Here is a 17,921-nt window from a genome sequence, read left to right on the forward strand (position 1 = left end):
AGTAGGGTTCTGAAGAGGGGAAGAGAATCAGTTTGGCGGAGGTGAGGAGGGAGGGCGTCACAGGACCGCGGGAGGACGTGGCCCGGGGGTCGACAGCGGGATAGGCGAGACCGAGGGACGGTGAGGAGGTGGGCGGCGGAGGAGCGGAGCGTGCGGGGTGGGAGGTAGAAAGAGAGAAGGGAGGAGAGGTAGGAAGGGGCAAGGTGATGGAGAGCCTTGAAGCCTAGAGTGAGGAGTTTTTGTTTGCAGCGGAGGTCGATAGGCAACCACTGGAGTTGTTTAAGAAGGGGAGTGACACGCCCAGATCGTTTCTGCAGGAAGATGAGCTGGGCAGCGGAGTGAAGAATAGACCGGAGCGGGGCGAGAGAGGAGGAAGGGAGGTCAGAGAGAAGGCTGACACAGTAGTCTAGCCGGGATATAACGAGAGCCCGTAGCAGTAAGGTAGCTGTTTGGGTGGAGAGGAAAGGGTGGATCTTGGCGATATTATAAAGGTGAAACCGGCAGGTCTTGGTAACGGATAGGACGCGTGGGGTGAACGAGAGAGACGAGTCAAGGATGACACCGAGATCGCGGGCCCGAGAGACGGGAAGGATGGTCGTGCCATCCACGGTGATAGGGAAGTATGGGAGAGGACCGGGTTTGGGAGGGAAGATGAGGCTCCTGAGCACTGCCTGCTGTGTGAACTTGAGCAAATCATTTAACTTCTCTGTGCCTCAGTTACCTCATCTGTCAAATGGGGATTCAATCCCTGTTCTCCCTCCCACTTAGACTGTGAACCCATTTGGGAGAGGGACTGTGTACAACATGATTAACTTGCTTCTTCCCCAGTGCTTAGTACAGTACCTAACACATAGTAAGGGCTGAACAAATACCCTAAAAAATTTTTTTTTGGTGGTCCAAATTATGTTTTCGATTATCCAAATTAACCTGGCTTCATATAGTAGATCATTTAGATAACTAAGACGGAAAATAAGCTTTTCACCAAACTAAGACTTGGAAAATAAATTTTTCACTGAACTGGCTCATGGCTCAGGCCTAGAGCAGCCACTTATAATAAGCCGTTTTCTTTCAAGATTATAGGGTGCAACTTTCTTGTAGGGATCTAGGTTTAATCAGTCAATCAACAGTATTTGAGTGCTCACTTTGTACAGACATTATATTAAGCACTTGGGAAAGCACAATATAACAGAGTCCGTACACATGTTCCCTGCCCTGTAAGGAGTTTACAGGACTGGATTAATAAACCGCAGGGAACAGAAATCAGGAATTTTCAAAGGCAGGGGTGGAGGGGTAGGTACAAATTCAGTTTCCACTCTATACTAATCTGGGGTTGGGTTGAAGCTGAAAAGAGTGTAGATGAGAGAAAATCAGGGGGGTTGGGATGGGGTGTGGAAGTGGAAATGTGTGGAGGTGCTACAGATTGGCATTTAAAATTTTCAAACTCTGACACACCCCTGGATTCTGAAACAATGAGCTGCAGGTAGTGTAGCTCCTGTTGGGATTTTGTAAGATATCACAGGTCACTGCAAAAGCATACTCTTTAAACATGGTGCGGATGGGCTAGAGCCCTGCCATGATAGGCATTAATGAGATTAATAGAAGCAGAGAGATTGTAGTTCACGTTTTCTGGGTAGATCCTTTACTGAATTAACCATCACATTGCTGCACAGGGAAGCTGGGAATTTGGTTTCATCATCAGTCAATCATATTTATTGAGCACTTACCATGTCCAGAGCACTGTACTAAGCGCTTGAGAGAGTCCACTATAATAGAGGGTTTTTTTGTTTTTTTAAATGGTATTTTTTTAAGCATTTACTATGCTCCAGGCAGTGTTCTAAATGCTCTGATAGATACAAGCTAATCAGGCAGGACACAATCCATGTCCTACGTGGGGCTCACAGTCTTAATCCTCATTTTACAGATAAGGTAGCTGAGGCATAGAGAAGTTAAGTGACTTGCCCAAGATCACACTACTTGTTTTGTTGTCTGTCTCCCCTTTCTAAACCGTGAGCCCGTTATTGGGTAGGGATTGTCTCTATCTGTTGCTGAACTATACTTCCCAAGCGCTTAGTACAGTCTCTGCACACAGGAAGTGCTCAATATATGTGACTGAATGAATGAATGAGTGAAAGTGGCGAAGTCAGGATTAGAACCCAGGTCGTTCTGACTCCCAAGCCCATGCTCTATCCACTAAACCACACTGCTTTTCATGTTGGTAGACACATTCCCTGCCTACAATGCTCTTACAGTCTAGAGGGGGAAACAAGCATTAATATAAATAGATTATGGATATGTACATAGTATTGTGGAGCTGAGGGAGGGGGAATAAAAGGTTCAAATCAAAGTTCAAGGGTGACGCAGAAGGAGGTGGGAGAAGAGGAGATGAGGGCTTAGTTGGGGAAGGTCTCTTGGAGGATATGGTGCTTTTACAAGGCTTTGAAGATGGGGAGAGTGATCATCAGATATGAAGAGGGAGGGCTTTCAGGCCAGAGGCAGGATGTGGGCGAGAGGTCGGTGGTGAGATAGATGAGATCGAGGTACAGTGAGTAGGTTGGCATTAGAAAAGCGAAGTGTGCAAGCTGGGTAGGAAAGCAGCGGGGTAAGGTAAGCGTGGGCAAGGTGATGGAGTGCTCTAAATCCGACGGAAAGGAGTTTCTGTTTGATGCGGAGGTGGATGGACAACCCCTAGAGGTTCTTGAGGAGTGGGGAAACATGTATTGAATGATTTTGTAGAAAAATGATCTGGGTAGCAGAGTGAAGTATGGACTGGAATGAGAGCAAGGAGGAGGACAGAAGAGAAGGGGATAAAATGGGCACCTTCGTATAAGCCAGAACTTTGTGACTAATCATGAAGAAGGACTAGTGCAAACGGTACTACAAATGTTTCCCCAGGTAATTCTACCTGGAGATGATAATCAAGGCCCTCAGAATCAGGACTAAAGACATTCTCCCCATTTCACAGTGGAAAAATTAAGGCTGACAGCCAATTAACTGCCTGCTTTAAGCCACACACAGTTGGTAGTAATATTAATGGTATTTGTTAAACAGTAACTATGTGCCTCTAGACTGTATGCTCCTTGTGGGCAGGGAGTGTGTCTACCATGTCTATTATATTCTCCCAAGCATTTAGCACACTGCTCTGTATGCAGTAAATGCTCAACAAGATTGACTGATTGACAGTCAAGCACTGCACTAAATGCTGCAGTAGATTCAAGATAATCAGATTGGACACAGACTCTTTCCCACATGGGGCTCAGGCTAAGAGGGAGGAAATCAAGGAACTCAACTCCTGACTCTTATCGGCCACCATTTCTTCTGCTCTTTCCTCCATCCTCCCTTCCCTACCCTCCTCTCCTTAGCCCCTGTCTTTTATCTTCTTTTCCTTAATCTCTTCCAGACCTAGCACTGGGCTGAAGGTGGAGTCAAGGGTCCTAATTTGATCCATTAGCCTTTAGTGGCCATCCAGAGTACTGGGGATTTATATTGGCCTAGGGGCCCCTGGGCCTCTATGTCCCTGGGGTAACCCTGGAGCTAGCCATGGCTAGTGGACAACAGAGAACCCCAGGACATCCTGCCAACTCTGGAGATGTGTCTGCAGAAGATATCATCTTAGGCCAGTGTGAATCAAAAACAGTCAAATAATATGCCCAGATGAGGAGGAATAGTCCTATAAAGAAGCAGAGAAGGAGGAGAGCCAATCAGTCAATAAGCAAATGAATTTTTAGTGAAGTCAGAAGGCCTCTCAACAGTTTTAGGCCCAAATATACCAGGGGAAGATGTTTCTTGGAAAAAGTTACATTAATAGAAGACTCTGCTTCTATCAAGGTGTTCACTACAGTACTTCCTCTCTCTTTACATGATGGCAATTAAACGGCTGCTGGACAGGTAATGGGAAGAATCCCTGTTGCCGTTTGAGCTGCAATAGACAAATTAATCTGCTCATCACAATTATTTGTCTGGCGGTTACTCAAGAAAACTGGATTCATTCCAGGAAGTAAATTAAAAAAAAAAAAGTGAAAGGACACCAGGCACCTCCAGGGAGCACTGGAAGCCCAGATACAGCCTTGCCTGGATCAAAACCCCAGGAGGACCCGTGACAACCTGGCCTACCCTTGGTTCTTCTGTGGGCCTTGCCCAGTTCTGGTCATGCCAGGCCCGGTACCAGTTGCAGGAACGTCGATGAACTAGAAGGGAGCCGGATCAAATTGAAAGCGATCCAGAACTCACCCTGTGTGTAATATTCTATCCAATGGCACCGAGGACCAAACAAGTCATGGAACGGCTGCTATGTGCCAGCAGTGCCCAAACCTAGCCAGATTCTGGCTTAGTGCAGAGGGGTTGCCCACAGCCCTCCATTTCAGGAAGAGGATCATGGTTCTGTTAAATGTCAGAAGCTCCCTTCCAGATGATGCTGCTACAGCATCCTTCAGCTGCCTCGTGGATTGTAGCACCCCCTAAAATGAATTCTGCTCATGCAGAGCTCCAGATCAGGGCAACTGGACTCATTTTTCTGAGGGCAGGATGAAAGATGTTCTGACCTAGATGAGCATCCTTGGTGAGCAAGTTGCCTGGAAGATCCAGGTTGTACATGAAAGGGTGTAGACAAAATGTAGGTGAAATGGACATTGATCTCTTATTCAATTATATGAATGAGAGTTCTGGTGCCTTAAAAGGTGCCCACCATCCCCCATCTGGAACATCGCTCTTGAGGTAAGGAAATTTTGGGGTCAGAGCAGTGAACTAAGCAATCACGATCCACATCCTATTCTTGGACTACCCTCTTTTTTATGTGATATTTATTAAGCACTTACTATGTGCTAAATGCTAGGGTAGATATAAGCCAATCAGGTTGGATGCAGTCCATGCCCCACATGGGGCTCACGGTCTTAATCCCCATTTTACAGATGAGGTAACAGAGGCAAAAGAAGTTAAGTGAGTTGCCCAGCAGACAAGTGTTGGAATTGGAATTAGAACCCAAGTCCTTCCGAGTCTCAGGCCCATGCTCTAAATAGTAGAAGTAATAATGACATTTATTAAGAGCTTATTGTGCTCAAGTGCTTAGGTGAGAGGGGTCAGTCCAGACTTCCTCCCTCTGCTCCAAGTCCCTTTCTAAACAGCCGGGGAAGACAAGTGGTAGAATACAATTAGAACCCAGGTCCTTATCTATTGTTTGACATGTAGTTTTGATCTGGCAACTTGCCCACTCAATACCTCAATTTATCCCTCTAGAGAATGGATAGATTATTACACACAGGGTCATGGAGAGGATTTGCTAGATGGAAAATAAAATACTGTACATGCTTTGGATTCCCTGGAGACAGGCATTATGCAAATGCAAGTCATTTTTCATCTTGAGTCTGAAGTCACTGATTGGATTTCAACTGACTTAGCCCAAGTGAAGTGCAGGATTGAGCAATTAATTACCCAATTGGTTTGCTCCATGTTGTCAGTCCAACAGGGTAATTCAGGACCCAAGTGAATATCTTGGGTCATGATAGCAATTCTCTTCAGGAACCTCAACTAGAAGTGCTACATACCTCATTTTAGGCACAAATACCAAATGGTCAGTCACCCAGGGTCAGAAAAACATCATCCAGAGTAGTGAAAAGGAACACTCCCTCTAGGGAAGAAGGTGAGCAGAGAGTAGAAAGAATGTCTTATCTGTTTCTCCCATCGTGCATCTGTGGGTTTATATCCCATGATGACTTAGTTGGGCCTGTTCCTCCATGGAGGCCTTATTCCAAACAAGATCTCTTGTGCTCCCTGTACAGCCCAAGTACAATGGAAGCTCAAGCAATCTCTGGTTGATTCACTCCACTAGGCAGCTCGACTGGGTAATTGGTTCCAAAATCACCACCTCGCACCTGGCCCTGTAATAGTGCTTACTCACTGAGGTTCCTGAAGAGAAAACTTGCCAACCACAAGGTAAATTGTTAAGATGGACCCAGTTACAATGCCTTTGGGCAAGTCACTTCCTTTTTCTAGGTCTGTTTCCTCATCTGTGATAATATAGCCCTTTTCCTGGCTACCTCATGGGGAAGTTGTGAGGACCAATTAGCTAGCATCTGTAAAATGCTTTGATCTCTTTGGAGATAAGAGTTAAATAAATATGCAGCTATGATAACAATAATAATATTCATTAATAGTTGGGGCCAGAGTCTAAAATGGAAGGTCTCCATGGTGACACTGGCACCCGTGAATTTCTGCTAGGGAAGTGGTTTCAGCCCGACTTGTAAGTTTAGGGTGGGCACAAGAGTGAGCCTTGCTACTCCCAGCTCCCCCTACTGCAGCCCTGCCTGGCGTCTGCCAAGTGGCATTGTGAAGAAAGTGAACTGATGCCAGGGTACCAGGTATTATGTGCCAAATTGCTGAGATGGGCCCCCACCATGAGAGCAGGCGACTAGGTGTTCTTTAGGGTGACACCTTACCAGAAAGTTTGAATTTAAGGCAGGCTAATCTCATGGTGGGCAGGGAATGTGTCTATTTATTGTTGTATTATAGTCTTCCAAGCACTTAGTACAGTGCTTTGCACACAGTAAGTGCTCAATAAATGTGATTGACTGACTTTAGGAGGTCCCAGGTTATGGAGGTTAGGGACCCACAGGTCCAGACATTGTCCTTCCCTAGCCATCTCTTGCATGCTCCCTCCCTCTCCGGAATGCCTGGTTATATTTGGACAAGCCTGCTGGTTTAGTGGTAAGAAAACCAGGATTGGCTGACAGGGTAGTTATTCTGAAGAGACCTCCATTAGGGGCTCCTGAGGCCAATAGCTCATGGGGAGAAGGATCTGGCATTTGGGGGGTTGGTTGGGGTATAACACGGGTATGCAGACCACCCCCATTATCACCCACCGGCACTCAGAAAGCAGCCACCTAACTAAAAATTTCACGCTTAATCTGAGCTACTTACTGGGGCCAGTTACTGTCCTGGGCAGGATGGATTAGGCGTGGGTGAAATTAACAGTCGCTTCTTGCACTGATAATATAGAATCTTTCATCTGAGCTCTTCAAACAGCATTATAAACATCAAAAATTGACTCCTAGGAAACAGCGAAGTGGGCAGAAGTGACAGGGCGGCTAGGGTCAGATCAGAGGACCCTGCCACCCACCACCTCAGCTTCCAGTCAATGTTCTTCCCAACTGCCCTGTGCACTTTAAAAATGAGGAGAAAGAGGGGATCGGGGGAAGGAAGAGGGAGAAGGGTAAGAGTGGGGGAGAGGAAAGACTACCAAGAGCCCAAGATGAATCTGGAACCTGCTTGATAATGACCCAGCGGTAGCTCTTCCACTCATGCGGTCTTTTGAGTCAGTGCTAAAGCGATGACTCCTTCTTGAAGGAAGAGAGGGTTTCCAGCTGGGTCCGAGGCCTAAGAGAGGCATTCCAGATCAGGGCACAACCAGGGCTGGGGGATTCTTACCGGTTCGCCTTGCCCAGGGGAGGCCTGTTCACTCTGGATGTTTCCGCTGAATGGGCCCCAGCACAGTCCCTCGGGAAGGCTCCGCCTGGCTCGCACTCTGCTCTCCCCTTCCACCAGGATCAGCTCCAGTTCATCTGTGGAGAGACAGAACAAAAGGAAGATGAGAGGGAGAACAGAGGATAGAAAGTCCTACACAGCCAAGACCCAGTCCAGTCTGGACCTCATTTTCTCACCCTCCCAGACCGTACAAGGCATCTTACTGGTCCCATCTTGTGTGGCGGAACTCTGTCTTCGGCTTAGACAGATTGGTCGCATCTGGGCATCACATCCAGATGGCACAATTGAACACCACACCACACTCTTTCTTAGCCCAAGATATGGTCCCAACTCCTCTCCCACAAACCCCCAGCAGAATGCAGGGGGTGGAGAGGGTGTTTCCTGTAGCGGAGTTGGAGATGTTGATGGGAATGAGGACCATGAAGGCCAGGATGTTGAGCTGGATACTGGGGGATAATCAGGTGGCCCAGACCCTTGGGGAACAAGGGACAGGGGCAAGTTCCTAACAACACCTCAGAGAACTGCTGGGAACTTAGGCTTGGAAGAGAATGCCTGTTTCAAGCCAGACTCTGTGAGGCTTCTACATACAGTCACGGTTCCTGAATGCACAGCACCTGCCTCTGATTCTGAAATTTTGTACAACGAAAAAACTCATTCATTGCTATAACACAAATATTTTATTTGTGAAGTGGGTGTCCATAGAGGCATCTAGGTAGATATACACCCTCTCATCAGTCTGTCAGCAAGCCTTAACAGACAACCCACACACACTGCTAGCACTTTATTAAGAACTAGGGATACCTGGTATGGAAATAGAGATGACTGTTGTTTATTTATAAATGTGCTTGTGTCAACGTCTAAAGTTGTAAGCACCTGGAGGAGGGGACCATATCTATACAACCGGACCCAAATGGACAGCAGTGACTCACAATGGGAGTTCTAAGCTGCTCCAGGCAAGAGGACACTGGGTGAGCCTGGACTGGTCTGGAGAGCCCCTGGCAGGATAGCAGTAGGAAGACCCCGTGCCAGAGGGAGGGAATTCCCGGGGTGAAACAGAGGGCATGAGGTCTACATGAGTATGGATGTGTAAGGGAATTGTTTATGCTTGGAGTTTGGCACGGAATCAAGGCCCCCACTTTGCCAGTGAGTGAAAAGAGCAGCTGATGTCAAGTGGCTCGATGACAGGGTGATTACAAGCAATATGGAGCCACCCCCAAAATTCCAGGCTTTGGGCAGCTGCCCAGGATACCTGTGCCTAGTTCCCCTGGAGTCCTGCAGCCCTCAGAGCCTTGCACTTTGCTTGTCTGATATTGTGGCCCAAAGCAGAGGGCGGGAGGAGGCAAGCCACAGTGACCTTTGGAATGCCAAGTACATTCTGATATAATGGGGTGAAAATGTGGGAGCGCTCAGCCATGGAGCTAGAACACAGTTCTCACCCTGGAGAGGCCGCGACAACACCTGTTTCTGGTTCTTGCTTGGAACCACTGTGCTAATCTTTTACACTTCCACTTTTTCTGCCTGTTTCTCCATTCAACTGTGGGCTCCTCAAGAGCAGAGACCAAGCTCAGCCCAGTGGTTGCTCAGTAAATAAATGTTTGTGACACTGATAATGAAGAGGGAAGAAAGAAACAAGCAGGAGGTAAGACCCTTGCTGATGGATCAGGCTACTCAGGGACTCTGAGGTTCTTATTTATTTTTTTTACTTTTAATGGTATTGGTTAAGCACTTATGTGTACTAAGCGCTGGGGTAGATACAATCTAAGCAAGTTGGACACAGTCCAGTCCCACATGGGGCTCACAGTCTTAATCCCCATGTTGTGATTTAGTGGCAAGAACATGCACTCTGGGAGTCAGAGGACATTGGCTCTAATCCTGCTCTGCCACTTGTCTGCTGTGTGATCTTGGGCAAGTCACTTCACTTCTCTGGGCCTCAGTTACATTATCTGTAAAATGGGGATTAAGACTGTGAGTCCCATGTGGGACTACCTGATTACCTTGGATCTAGCCCAGCGCTTAGAACAGTGCTTGGCACATAGTAAGCGCTTAACAAATACCACAATTATTATTTTACAGATGAATTTACAGAGTTTCACAAGCTCCCTCTGAACTGGGCCCCACTGGGAGGCTGCCTCTCCTCAGCAGCCTCCTTTGGTTGCTGCCAGATGGAGTTCTATGGCTGTAATCAGGGGTTCTGATTTGTTCAAGAAGAAGGGTAAAATCAAGTATTCAAATTTATTGAGCACTTACAATGTGCAGAGCACTGTACTAAGCATTTGGGAAAGTACAGAGGTGGTAGACACGTTCCTTGCCCACAGCGAGCTTACAGTCTAGAGGGGGAGACAGACATTAATATAAATAAATCCAATAAGAGCCCCAGTAGGGTTAGTAGAGGGGATAATAATAATAATAATAATGTTGGTAATTGTTAAGCATTTACTATGTGCAGAGCACTGTTCTAAGGGCTGGGGTAGATACAGGATAATCAGGTTGTCCCTCGTGAGGCTCACAATCTTAATCCCCACTTTATAGATGAGATAACTGAGGCACAGAGAAGTTAAGTGACTTGCCCACAGACACACAGCTGACAAGTGGCTCATGAGGCATCCATAACCCATTAATTGTAAACCAACATCATTTGAGGGGTGTCCTGACATTGGAGCCAAACTACCGTCATTATTTATTTATTGAGTGCCTAAGGTGTGCAGAGCACTGTACTCTACTAGATGCTTATGAGCACAAAATAGAATAATAATAATGGTACTTGTTATGCATTTATTAGATTTCAAACACTATTCTAAGCACTAGGTGGATATAAGGTAGTCAAATTGAACACAGTCACTGTTCCACACAGGGCTCAGCATTAAAGTAGGAGGGAGTAGGATTTAATCCCCATTTTACAACTGAAGAAACTGAGATCCATAGAGGTTAAGTGACTCGCTCGAGATCACACAGCAGATGAATGGCAGAGCCGGAACTAGAACCCAGGTCCTCTGATTCCCAAGCCCATTGACTTCCAGGCCCATGCTCTTCCACTAAGCCACACTGCTTCCTAAGAAGAAGAAGAATGCCCTTGTCTTCAAAGAGCTTACATGCCATGGGGGAGATAGGCAGGTACAAAAATAATGACGATGATGGTGTGTATTAAAGTGTTTAATATGTACCAAGCTCTGTAGATACAAGTTAATCAGATCAGACATAGTTCCTGCCTCATAGAAAGCTCAGAGTCCAAGCGGGAGGGGTAATGGGTATTTTATCCCCATTTTACTGATAAGGAAATTGAAGAACAGAGAACTTGTGACTTGCCCAAAGTCACACAGTAGCCAAACAGTGAAGTTGGGATTAGAGCCTGGGTCTCCTGATTTCCAGTTCCCTGCTCTTTCCACCAGGCATGCTGCCTCAGAATAAATTTCAAACATGGAACAGGAACAAGAGTACAAGCACAGAAGTGACTGATAAAAACATAATTAGTGTATTTTAAACAAATGAACAGATGCATACATAAGTGCTTAGTTCAGTGCTCTGCATACGATTGATTGATTGCTGAGTGTTAAGGGTGGTTGATGGGATGACACTTCTAGGGAGGTGGGGTTCAACAGGGAATGTCTCCTGGACGAGATAGCTTTTCAGAAGGATATGAAAGTGAGGAAGAAAGGGCTTTGGCAGATTTGAGAGGGAGGAAGTTCATGTGCAATGGGTTAAAGGTGGAAGAATTGAAAGTGAGATACAGTTATTTTGAGATTAGACTGGAAGGATCAAAGAATGTGTATTGGAGGGATAATGGGTGATGAGAGGGAAAAAGTAGAAGGAAGAAGCAGGTCTAGAGACTTGTAGCTAAGGTCAGGAGTTCCTATTTATGGAGACCAATAGATAGTCATTAGAGGTTTGTGAGGAGAGGAGTGATGCATTTGGAAAAGCGTTTTAGGAAGATGATCCAAACATTTATAGGTAGGAAGGGAGTCAGTCACTAAAATAATAATATTTGTTAAGCACTTACTATGTGCCAGATACTGTATTTAGCACTGGGTATATACAACTTAATCAGGTCCCACATGGCACTCCCTCACTAGGAGGGAGAACAGTTATTGAATATATATTTTGTAGATGGGAGAACTGAGGCACAGTGAAGTTAAGTTATCTGCCCAAGGTCAAACCACAGGTGAGTGGCAGATCCAGGATTAGAACCCAGGTCCTCTGACTCCCAGGCCTACATTCTTTCCACTAGACCATGTAGCAAAGGGTTAGACCAGGGTGGTGGCTGTAAGAATGGAAAGGAAGGGGTGGAGTTGGGAAATAATGTGGAAGAGAAATGGGCAGATTTGGAGGCAGACTGAATTGAGGGATTTGAAAGATAGAAAGGATTCAGAGATAGGCCCAAGGCAACAAGCTTCTGGGACAGGGAGGATGGTGGTGTGGTCGACCATGATGGGAAAGTTAAGAGGAGAAGCAGGTAGACGAGGGAAGAAGAGGTGTTCAGTTTTAGCCCTATTGAATTTAAGATGCTAGTGGGTCATCCATAGGGGGAAGTAGCAGATGGGAGGAAATGTGAAATTCAAGAGCCACCCAGACTCACCTCCTCTTCTTCTGGAACTAATAATAACTGTGGCATTTGTTAAACACTATGTGACAGGCACTATATGAAGCAATGGGGTGGATACAAGCAAATTGAGTCTCACACAGTCCCTGTCCCACATGGGCTGACAGTCTTAATCCCCATTTGACATTGCAACTGAGGCACAGAGAAGTGAAGTGACTTGCCCAAGGTCACACAGCAGACAAGTGGTGGAACCTGAATTAGAATCCAAGTCCTTCTGACTTCCAGGCCTGCACTCTATCCACTAAGCCATGTTGCTTCTCATTAATCGTGGTATTTGTTAAGTGCTTATTATGTGCCCGGAACTGTACTAAGTGCTGGGGTGGATACAAGCAGACAATGGGCAATGGAGACACCCAAATGGAAGGCATACTGGGGCCCTATGGGTTCTGGGCAGAACTGGTGGGAAAGTTGGGGTCTGCCAGGATGAATGCCTCTGTACTGATCTTAAGAAATTTAGGGTGGCAGGGCCTCAACTCCATCTGTCACAGAGCCATCAGTCCCATTAACCTGATTATCTTGTATCCATCTCAGTACTTGGCACATAGTAAGCGCTTAGCAAATACCACAATTCAATTGCTAATGGAGATCTGCCTTCTTTTGGAGAGGGGCCTTGGCAGGCCGCTAGGAAATAGAGCTAGAAAAAAAAAAGGGAGCCAAGAAGCCCCTGTTCTACTAGGGCAGAACCCGCCCATCTCTGCTAGTGAAGCCGACTTCCTCCCACACACCTGAATCCATGACACAGTCACATGGCAGGGGCAGAGTTTAGAAACCTGCCAGAAATGGTAGCACAATCCAGTCCACCACAAAAGAGGCTGTAAGAAGCAGCTTCACTTCCTAGGGCCCTAAACTCCGGGCAGCCTCTGGGCTTAATGGGCTTGATTATCTGATAAACTTCCAGCTTAATGGTTTAGATAACATGTAAATATGCTATGAAGGCTGTTCTAAAATGTTTTAACTGGGTCTTTGTCTTTCAGAGTGCAGATAAGATGGCAGCTAACCAATACTCAAATGTATGCTAATGGTGCCTCCCTTCTCCCCTTTATCTGTGCAACTGAAAGTGGAGCCTCGCAGGAAAAGAGGAAGGAGTTTTATTCACCAAAACCAGCAGTGAGATGTTCCCAGGAGAGCGGATGAGAAAAGAAACAGGGCTCACCTTCTCCCCCTGCCCTACCTCCTTTCTTCCCTGCTCTGTTCTCTCCCTGTCTTGGCCTCCTCCCAGCTGCAGAGACACACACACACACACAGCACCACCCATCCATTCTCTCACTTCCATTTTCATCTCAAAGTCAATATCCAGGGCCCTCTAAACATTCCGCCCAGAGCAAGGAAAGAAGAAGAGAGGTCCCTGATTTGGGAGCATCTGTTATCAGCAGCGAAAGAAAGCCACAGTCCCAAAGGGGAGTTTTTCTGTTAGGCTCAGGGATTATTTGGGCTGCCTCATCGACTTCAGTAGCTCTGGAAAACCCAGACAGTGACACAATTCTGCTCCTCTCCTTGAACAGAGGGGCCCCAAATCTCCTACTCTGAATGGACTGTTGTCCCCTGTCCCTACCTCACCTCTAATGTCTGTGGTCCGAAGTCATGGCCCAGACTTTACCAGTAGAAGGGAGGTTCGAATGTTAAAAGTGTGTTCCAGTCACAGGATAGTTGGAACAGGATATTATGGTACTTGTTCAGTACTTTATGCCACTGTTCTAAGTTTTGGGGTAGATACAAGTTAATCAGGTTGGATACGGTCCCTGTTCCACATGGGGTTCATGGTTTAAGTAGGAGGGAGTATTCCTACTTAATTCCCATTTTACAGACGAGGTAACTGAAGCACCGAGAAGTGACTTACCCAAGATCACACCACAGACATGTGGTAGAGACATAATTAGAAGCCAGGTTCTCTGACTCCCAGGATTGTGCTCTTTTCACTAAGCCATGCTGCTTTTCTATCAGTCTGCCCATGGGAAACACTCGGTGACTTCGGTGTTGGGCTTAGTCAACCTATCAATGGTATTTGAATGCTTACTGTGTGCAGAGAATTGTACTAAGCACCTGGGAGAGTACAACAGAGTTGGTAGACATGTTGTCTACCCACGACGAGCTTACGCTCTTTTTTACTCAATCAATTGTATTAATTGAACATTTATGTAGGTAGAGCACTGTACCAACAGCCCATCTCACTCTCCCCACAAAACGTTTAACCAGCCCGGTCTCTATCAGAGAGGCCCCTCAGGCAGCACAAAGATCTTCTACTGAGAAGGCAAGCCCTAGGAGTCCTGAGATGAAAAACTCCTCTACAATTTATGCTGCCAACTCTCACCAGCCCCACTGGGGATAGGCAAGTGGAAGGAGAAGGAGAGAAATGGGAGAAGAGATTATCTCCCAGACTGGAAGTTAAGGCAGCAGGGCTGTGGGAAAGAGTCTTCATTTCACTCCTCCCAAGCTCATCTCAAACCACAGACTGCACTTGCCTCACTGGAATGAAAGCTTCTTGGGGGCAGGGAATGTGTCACTTTATTTTGTATTTCCCAAGCGGTTAATTTTCTGCATTGTACCAGGAGGCAAGTTGAAAAATATCAATATTATTATTTGTTTCACCCACCTTTAACCCCTTGCTCATGGTATTCCCCAAACCTGGAACTCACTCCCCTTCCAAACCTTCCCATCCTCCTAAACCCATGCCTAACTTCCTCATCTCTGTCAGTAACACCACCAAACTTCCAGTTCCAGAAGCCTGAACCCTCAGTGTCATTCTGAATTCCATGCTGTCTTTCAATTCTCACATTCAATCTACTGACAATCCCCACCCATTCTTCCCCACAGAATATCTCCCAGATCCACCCCTTCCCTTCTACTTAGACAGCTACTACCCTGGGCCAAATTCTTGTCTCTTTTCAGCTAGATGATTGCATCAGCCTCCATGGGAGTTTCCCTGCCACCAGCCTCTCCTCCATCCAATCTATAGTGCTTGTTGCCACACGGATCACCTTTTTAGAGTGTCACTTAGCAACATCGCTCCATTCTTCAAAACTCCTCACACAAATAATAATAATTTTGGTATTTCATTCAGTTGTATTTATTGAGCACTTACTGTTAAGGGCTTACTGTGAGCCAGGCACTATAATAAGCCCTGGGGTGAATACAAGCGGATCAGGTTGGACACAATCCCTGTCCCATGTGGGACTCATAGTCTCAATCCCCATTATAAAGATGAAGAAACCGAGGTACATAAGTGAAGTGACTTGCCCAAGGTCACTCAGCAGACAAGTGGTGGAGCCAGAATTGGAACCCATAACCTTCTGACTCCCTGGCCTGTGCTCTCTCCACTACACCATGCTGCTTCCTATATAGTTATTTGTAAATAGTTTTGTCTGTCTTCCCCATTAGAGTGTAAACTTCTTGTAAGCAGGGAACATGTCTTTCCCAAATGCTTAGTATAGTATTTTGCACTTAGTGGCATCAAAAAAAATTCATTATTACTACTACGGGCAGTAAACTCTTTGGAATCTCCCATTCATAGGTCCTGAGGTTTAAGGCAGCATCTTTAATGGAAAGAACTTGGGACACACATCACTTAACCTCTCAGTAGTTCAATTTCCCCCATCTATAAAATGTGGGTGATAATACCTTTTTCTAGACCTCTCAGCGATATTGTGGGGATTTACATGGTACACTAGAAGGTGCTGTGTAAATGCAAGTTCTATTATTATAACAGCTCAATAGAAGAATGTCCTGATTGATCCTAGAGTCTAAGAACTCCAAACTCTCTTAGCTCCCTGAGGGATGATCCTAGATTGTCCAATTTCACATGTAGTTAGCTATTCCAGCTGAGCTTGCTGGGTTCTGAGTGACCTCATTCTCAAAGCTGCTAATTCTTCATTCACATTCTGCTTGTCCTCTTTTTTTCAGACATGACTCCTGATGCCCTTGCAGTCACTGGCATCTTCATCTCTTCCTCACTAAAACTTTCCTGCCATGTGTCTCCCAACAAGTGGTAGCAGGGAGCTAGAAATTGATGCCACCCGTGGGTGGAGGTGGCATCCAATCTGGTGGGGTAAGAGGGAGAGAGAGGGAGGGGGGGAGAGAGAGAGAGAGACAGAGAGAGAGAGAGAGAGAGAGAGAGAGAGAGAGAGAGGTGTGTGTGCACCAGAGCTGAAATAGAGCTTGCATTTACACAGAACCTTCTGAGGTTCCTGGAAGTCCTCCATAATATCCCTGGGACATATAGGAAAAGGTACAATATCCCTGGGAGGTATAGGAATAGGTATTATGACTCCATTTTATAAATAGGGAAACTGAGGTACCAAGAGATTAAGTGATGGGACAGGAGCAGGGAACCCAGCCTCATTTTCTAAGCAGAAGCCAACGGGGAGGGTGGAAATGCAGATTCCTAATCAGTTCATGCTGTCGGCCCTGTGGCAGAACCTGGATATTCAGCTGCTTCCACTCAGAGGAGTGAGCATCAATCTCCTGGTGAGCTGATGTTCCATGAGCAACTTCTCTCTGAGCTTTGGCCTATGTCATGGCCTAAAACCTAACTTGGAAAAAGACTCTGCTCAGATGAGAGCAGGGGAGCCTTTTCCTTACAGCTCCTTTCCTGCCTTCACAAGGACATTTATCGCCTCACTCAGGACCCCAGGCCAGAGGAAGTAGGGCCTAGGGGGCAGGACCAAGACACAAGAAGTGATGTAAGTTAAGTTCTTCTGTGCCTCAGTTTATCCATTTTTAAGGTCGCTCTGTTAGGGGTCTTGTGGGATCCTGTTACTGTAGGCAAAAGGCCATAGAGTCCTTGGATTTTGCTAGTTTTTACGGAATGCCTTATCCCTGATATACTCAAAGCCCATTGTGAATGCCCTGCAAGCTGTGGGCAAGGACGAGTCTACCCATTTTGCAGATGGGGAAACCAAGGCCCAGAGAGGTAAGGTCCTCTAGATTCCTAGATTCTTAGATTTCTAGATAAACTCTTGGGCAAGGAATGTGTCAGTAAATTCTGTTGTATTACACTCTCCCAAGTATTTCATACAGTGCTCTGCACACAGTAAGCACTCAATAAATACCACTGATTGATTGGTTTAGTCAGTGGGAGAAACTGGAAGGACTGACTGACTCAACCTGGTCTCCAAAGGTGCCAGAGAAGCCCATGTTGGAACTGGTTTCCTCTGCTGGAAGCTTGTCTTGGGCGTGGAGGTAGGGAGAGGCACTAGGAATACAGGGTCTTTCCTGCTGCCACAGACCAAATCCTGCTGAACTGCCAAACCAAAGTAATCCCAACTTCAAAGACCTTTTAACTTTTACCTTTCTTGGTTGGAATGGATTCAGTCAGCAGCATCTCCCACTATCCAACCTCCCCACCACCTCTTGCCTCATACTCCTTTTCTGTTTTACTTTAACCGCCAGGGCTGGGGATTTTGCTTTAAATAACAGAGTCCAGGTCTTTCCCAGGCCTCTCGCTGCTGGAGAGGTGGGACTGAGGCTGTGTGTTGCAGACATGTTTTTCAGATACCCAATTTCCTCTTCTGTTTTTCAGATACACAATTTCCTCTCATAGGAAATGTCGTGGGGTGGGGGAGGGAATGGAAGGAGACAGTGGGGGAAATCAGCAGGAATCACCGACAGCTCGGCAGGCACCCAGGCCCCTCAGTGGGGCTCTGCAGTCTTAGGGGTGGAACAGAGCCGTCCTAATTTTGTATCCAACGGCCACTTTTCTCCTCTTCCAGTCTCTCCTCTCCCAGCCTCTCTTTTCCTTCCTCTGCCTCATTGGCTAATCATCTGCTTTTGGGTCAGAAGACCATGTCTCCAAGATAAGAATGTTCGCCTGACACTTTCCATGTCACACCACTCCATCTTCTGTGTATCAATCCCCACC

The 17,921-nt window shown here is 46.4% G+C and overlaps 1 protein-coding gene across 3 annotated transcripts in view; it reads right to left on the reverse strand.

The window, feature by feature from the left end:
* Nucleotides 1-17,921, reverse strand: part of ZFPM1 (zinc finger protein, FOG family member 1) — a 182,913-nt gene that overhangs the window by 36,614 nt on the left and 128,378 nt on the right. For all 3 annotated transcript variants that reach the window (XM_039913502.1, XM_029075724.1, XM_039913503.1), the window contains exon 4: nt 7,417-7,550. In XM_039913502.1, the coding sequence (XP_039769436.1) occupies nt 7,417-7,550 (134 nt within the window). The remainder of the gene's footprint in view (nt 1-7,416; nt 7,551-17,921) is intronic.

The sequence above is a fragment of the Ornithorhynchus anatinus genome, chromosome 11 (assembly GCF_004115215.2).
Source record: "Ornithorhynchus anatinus isolate Pmale09 chromosome 11, mOrnAna1.pri.v4, whole genome shotgun sequence".
Taxonomy (NCBI): Eukaryota; Metazoa; Chordata; class Mammalia; order Monotremata; family Ornithorhynchidae; genus Ornithorhynchus; species Ornithorhynchus anatinus.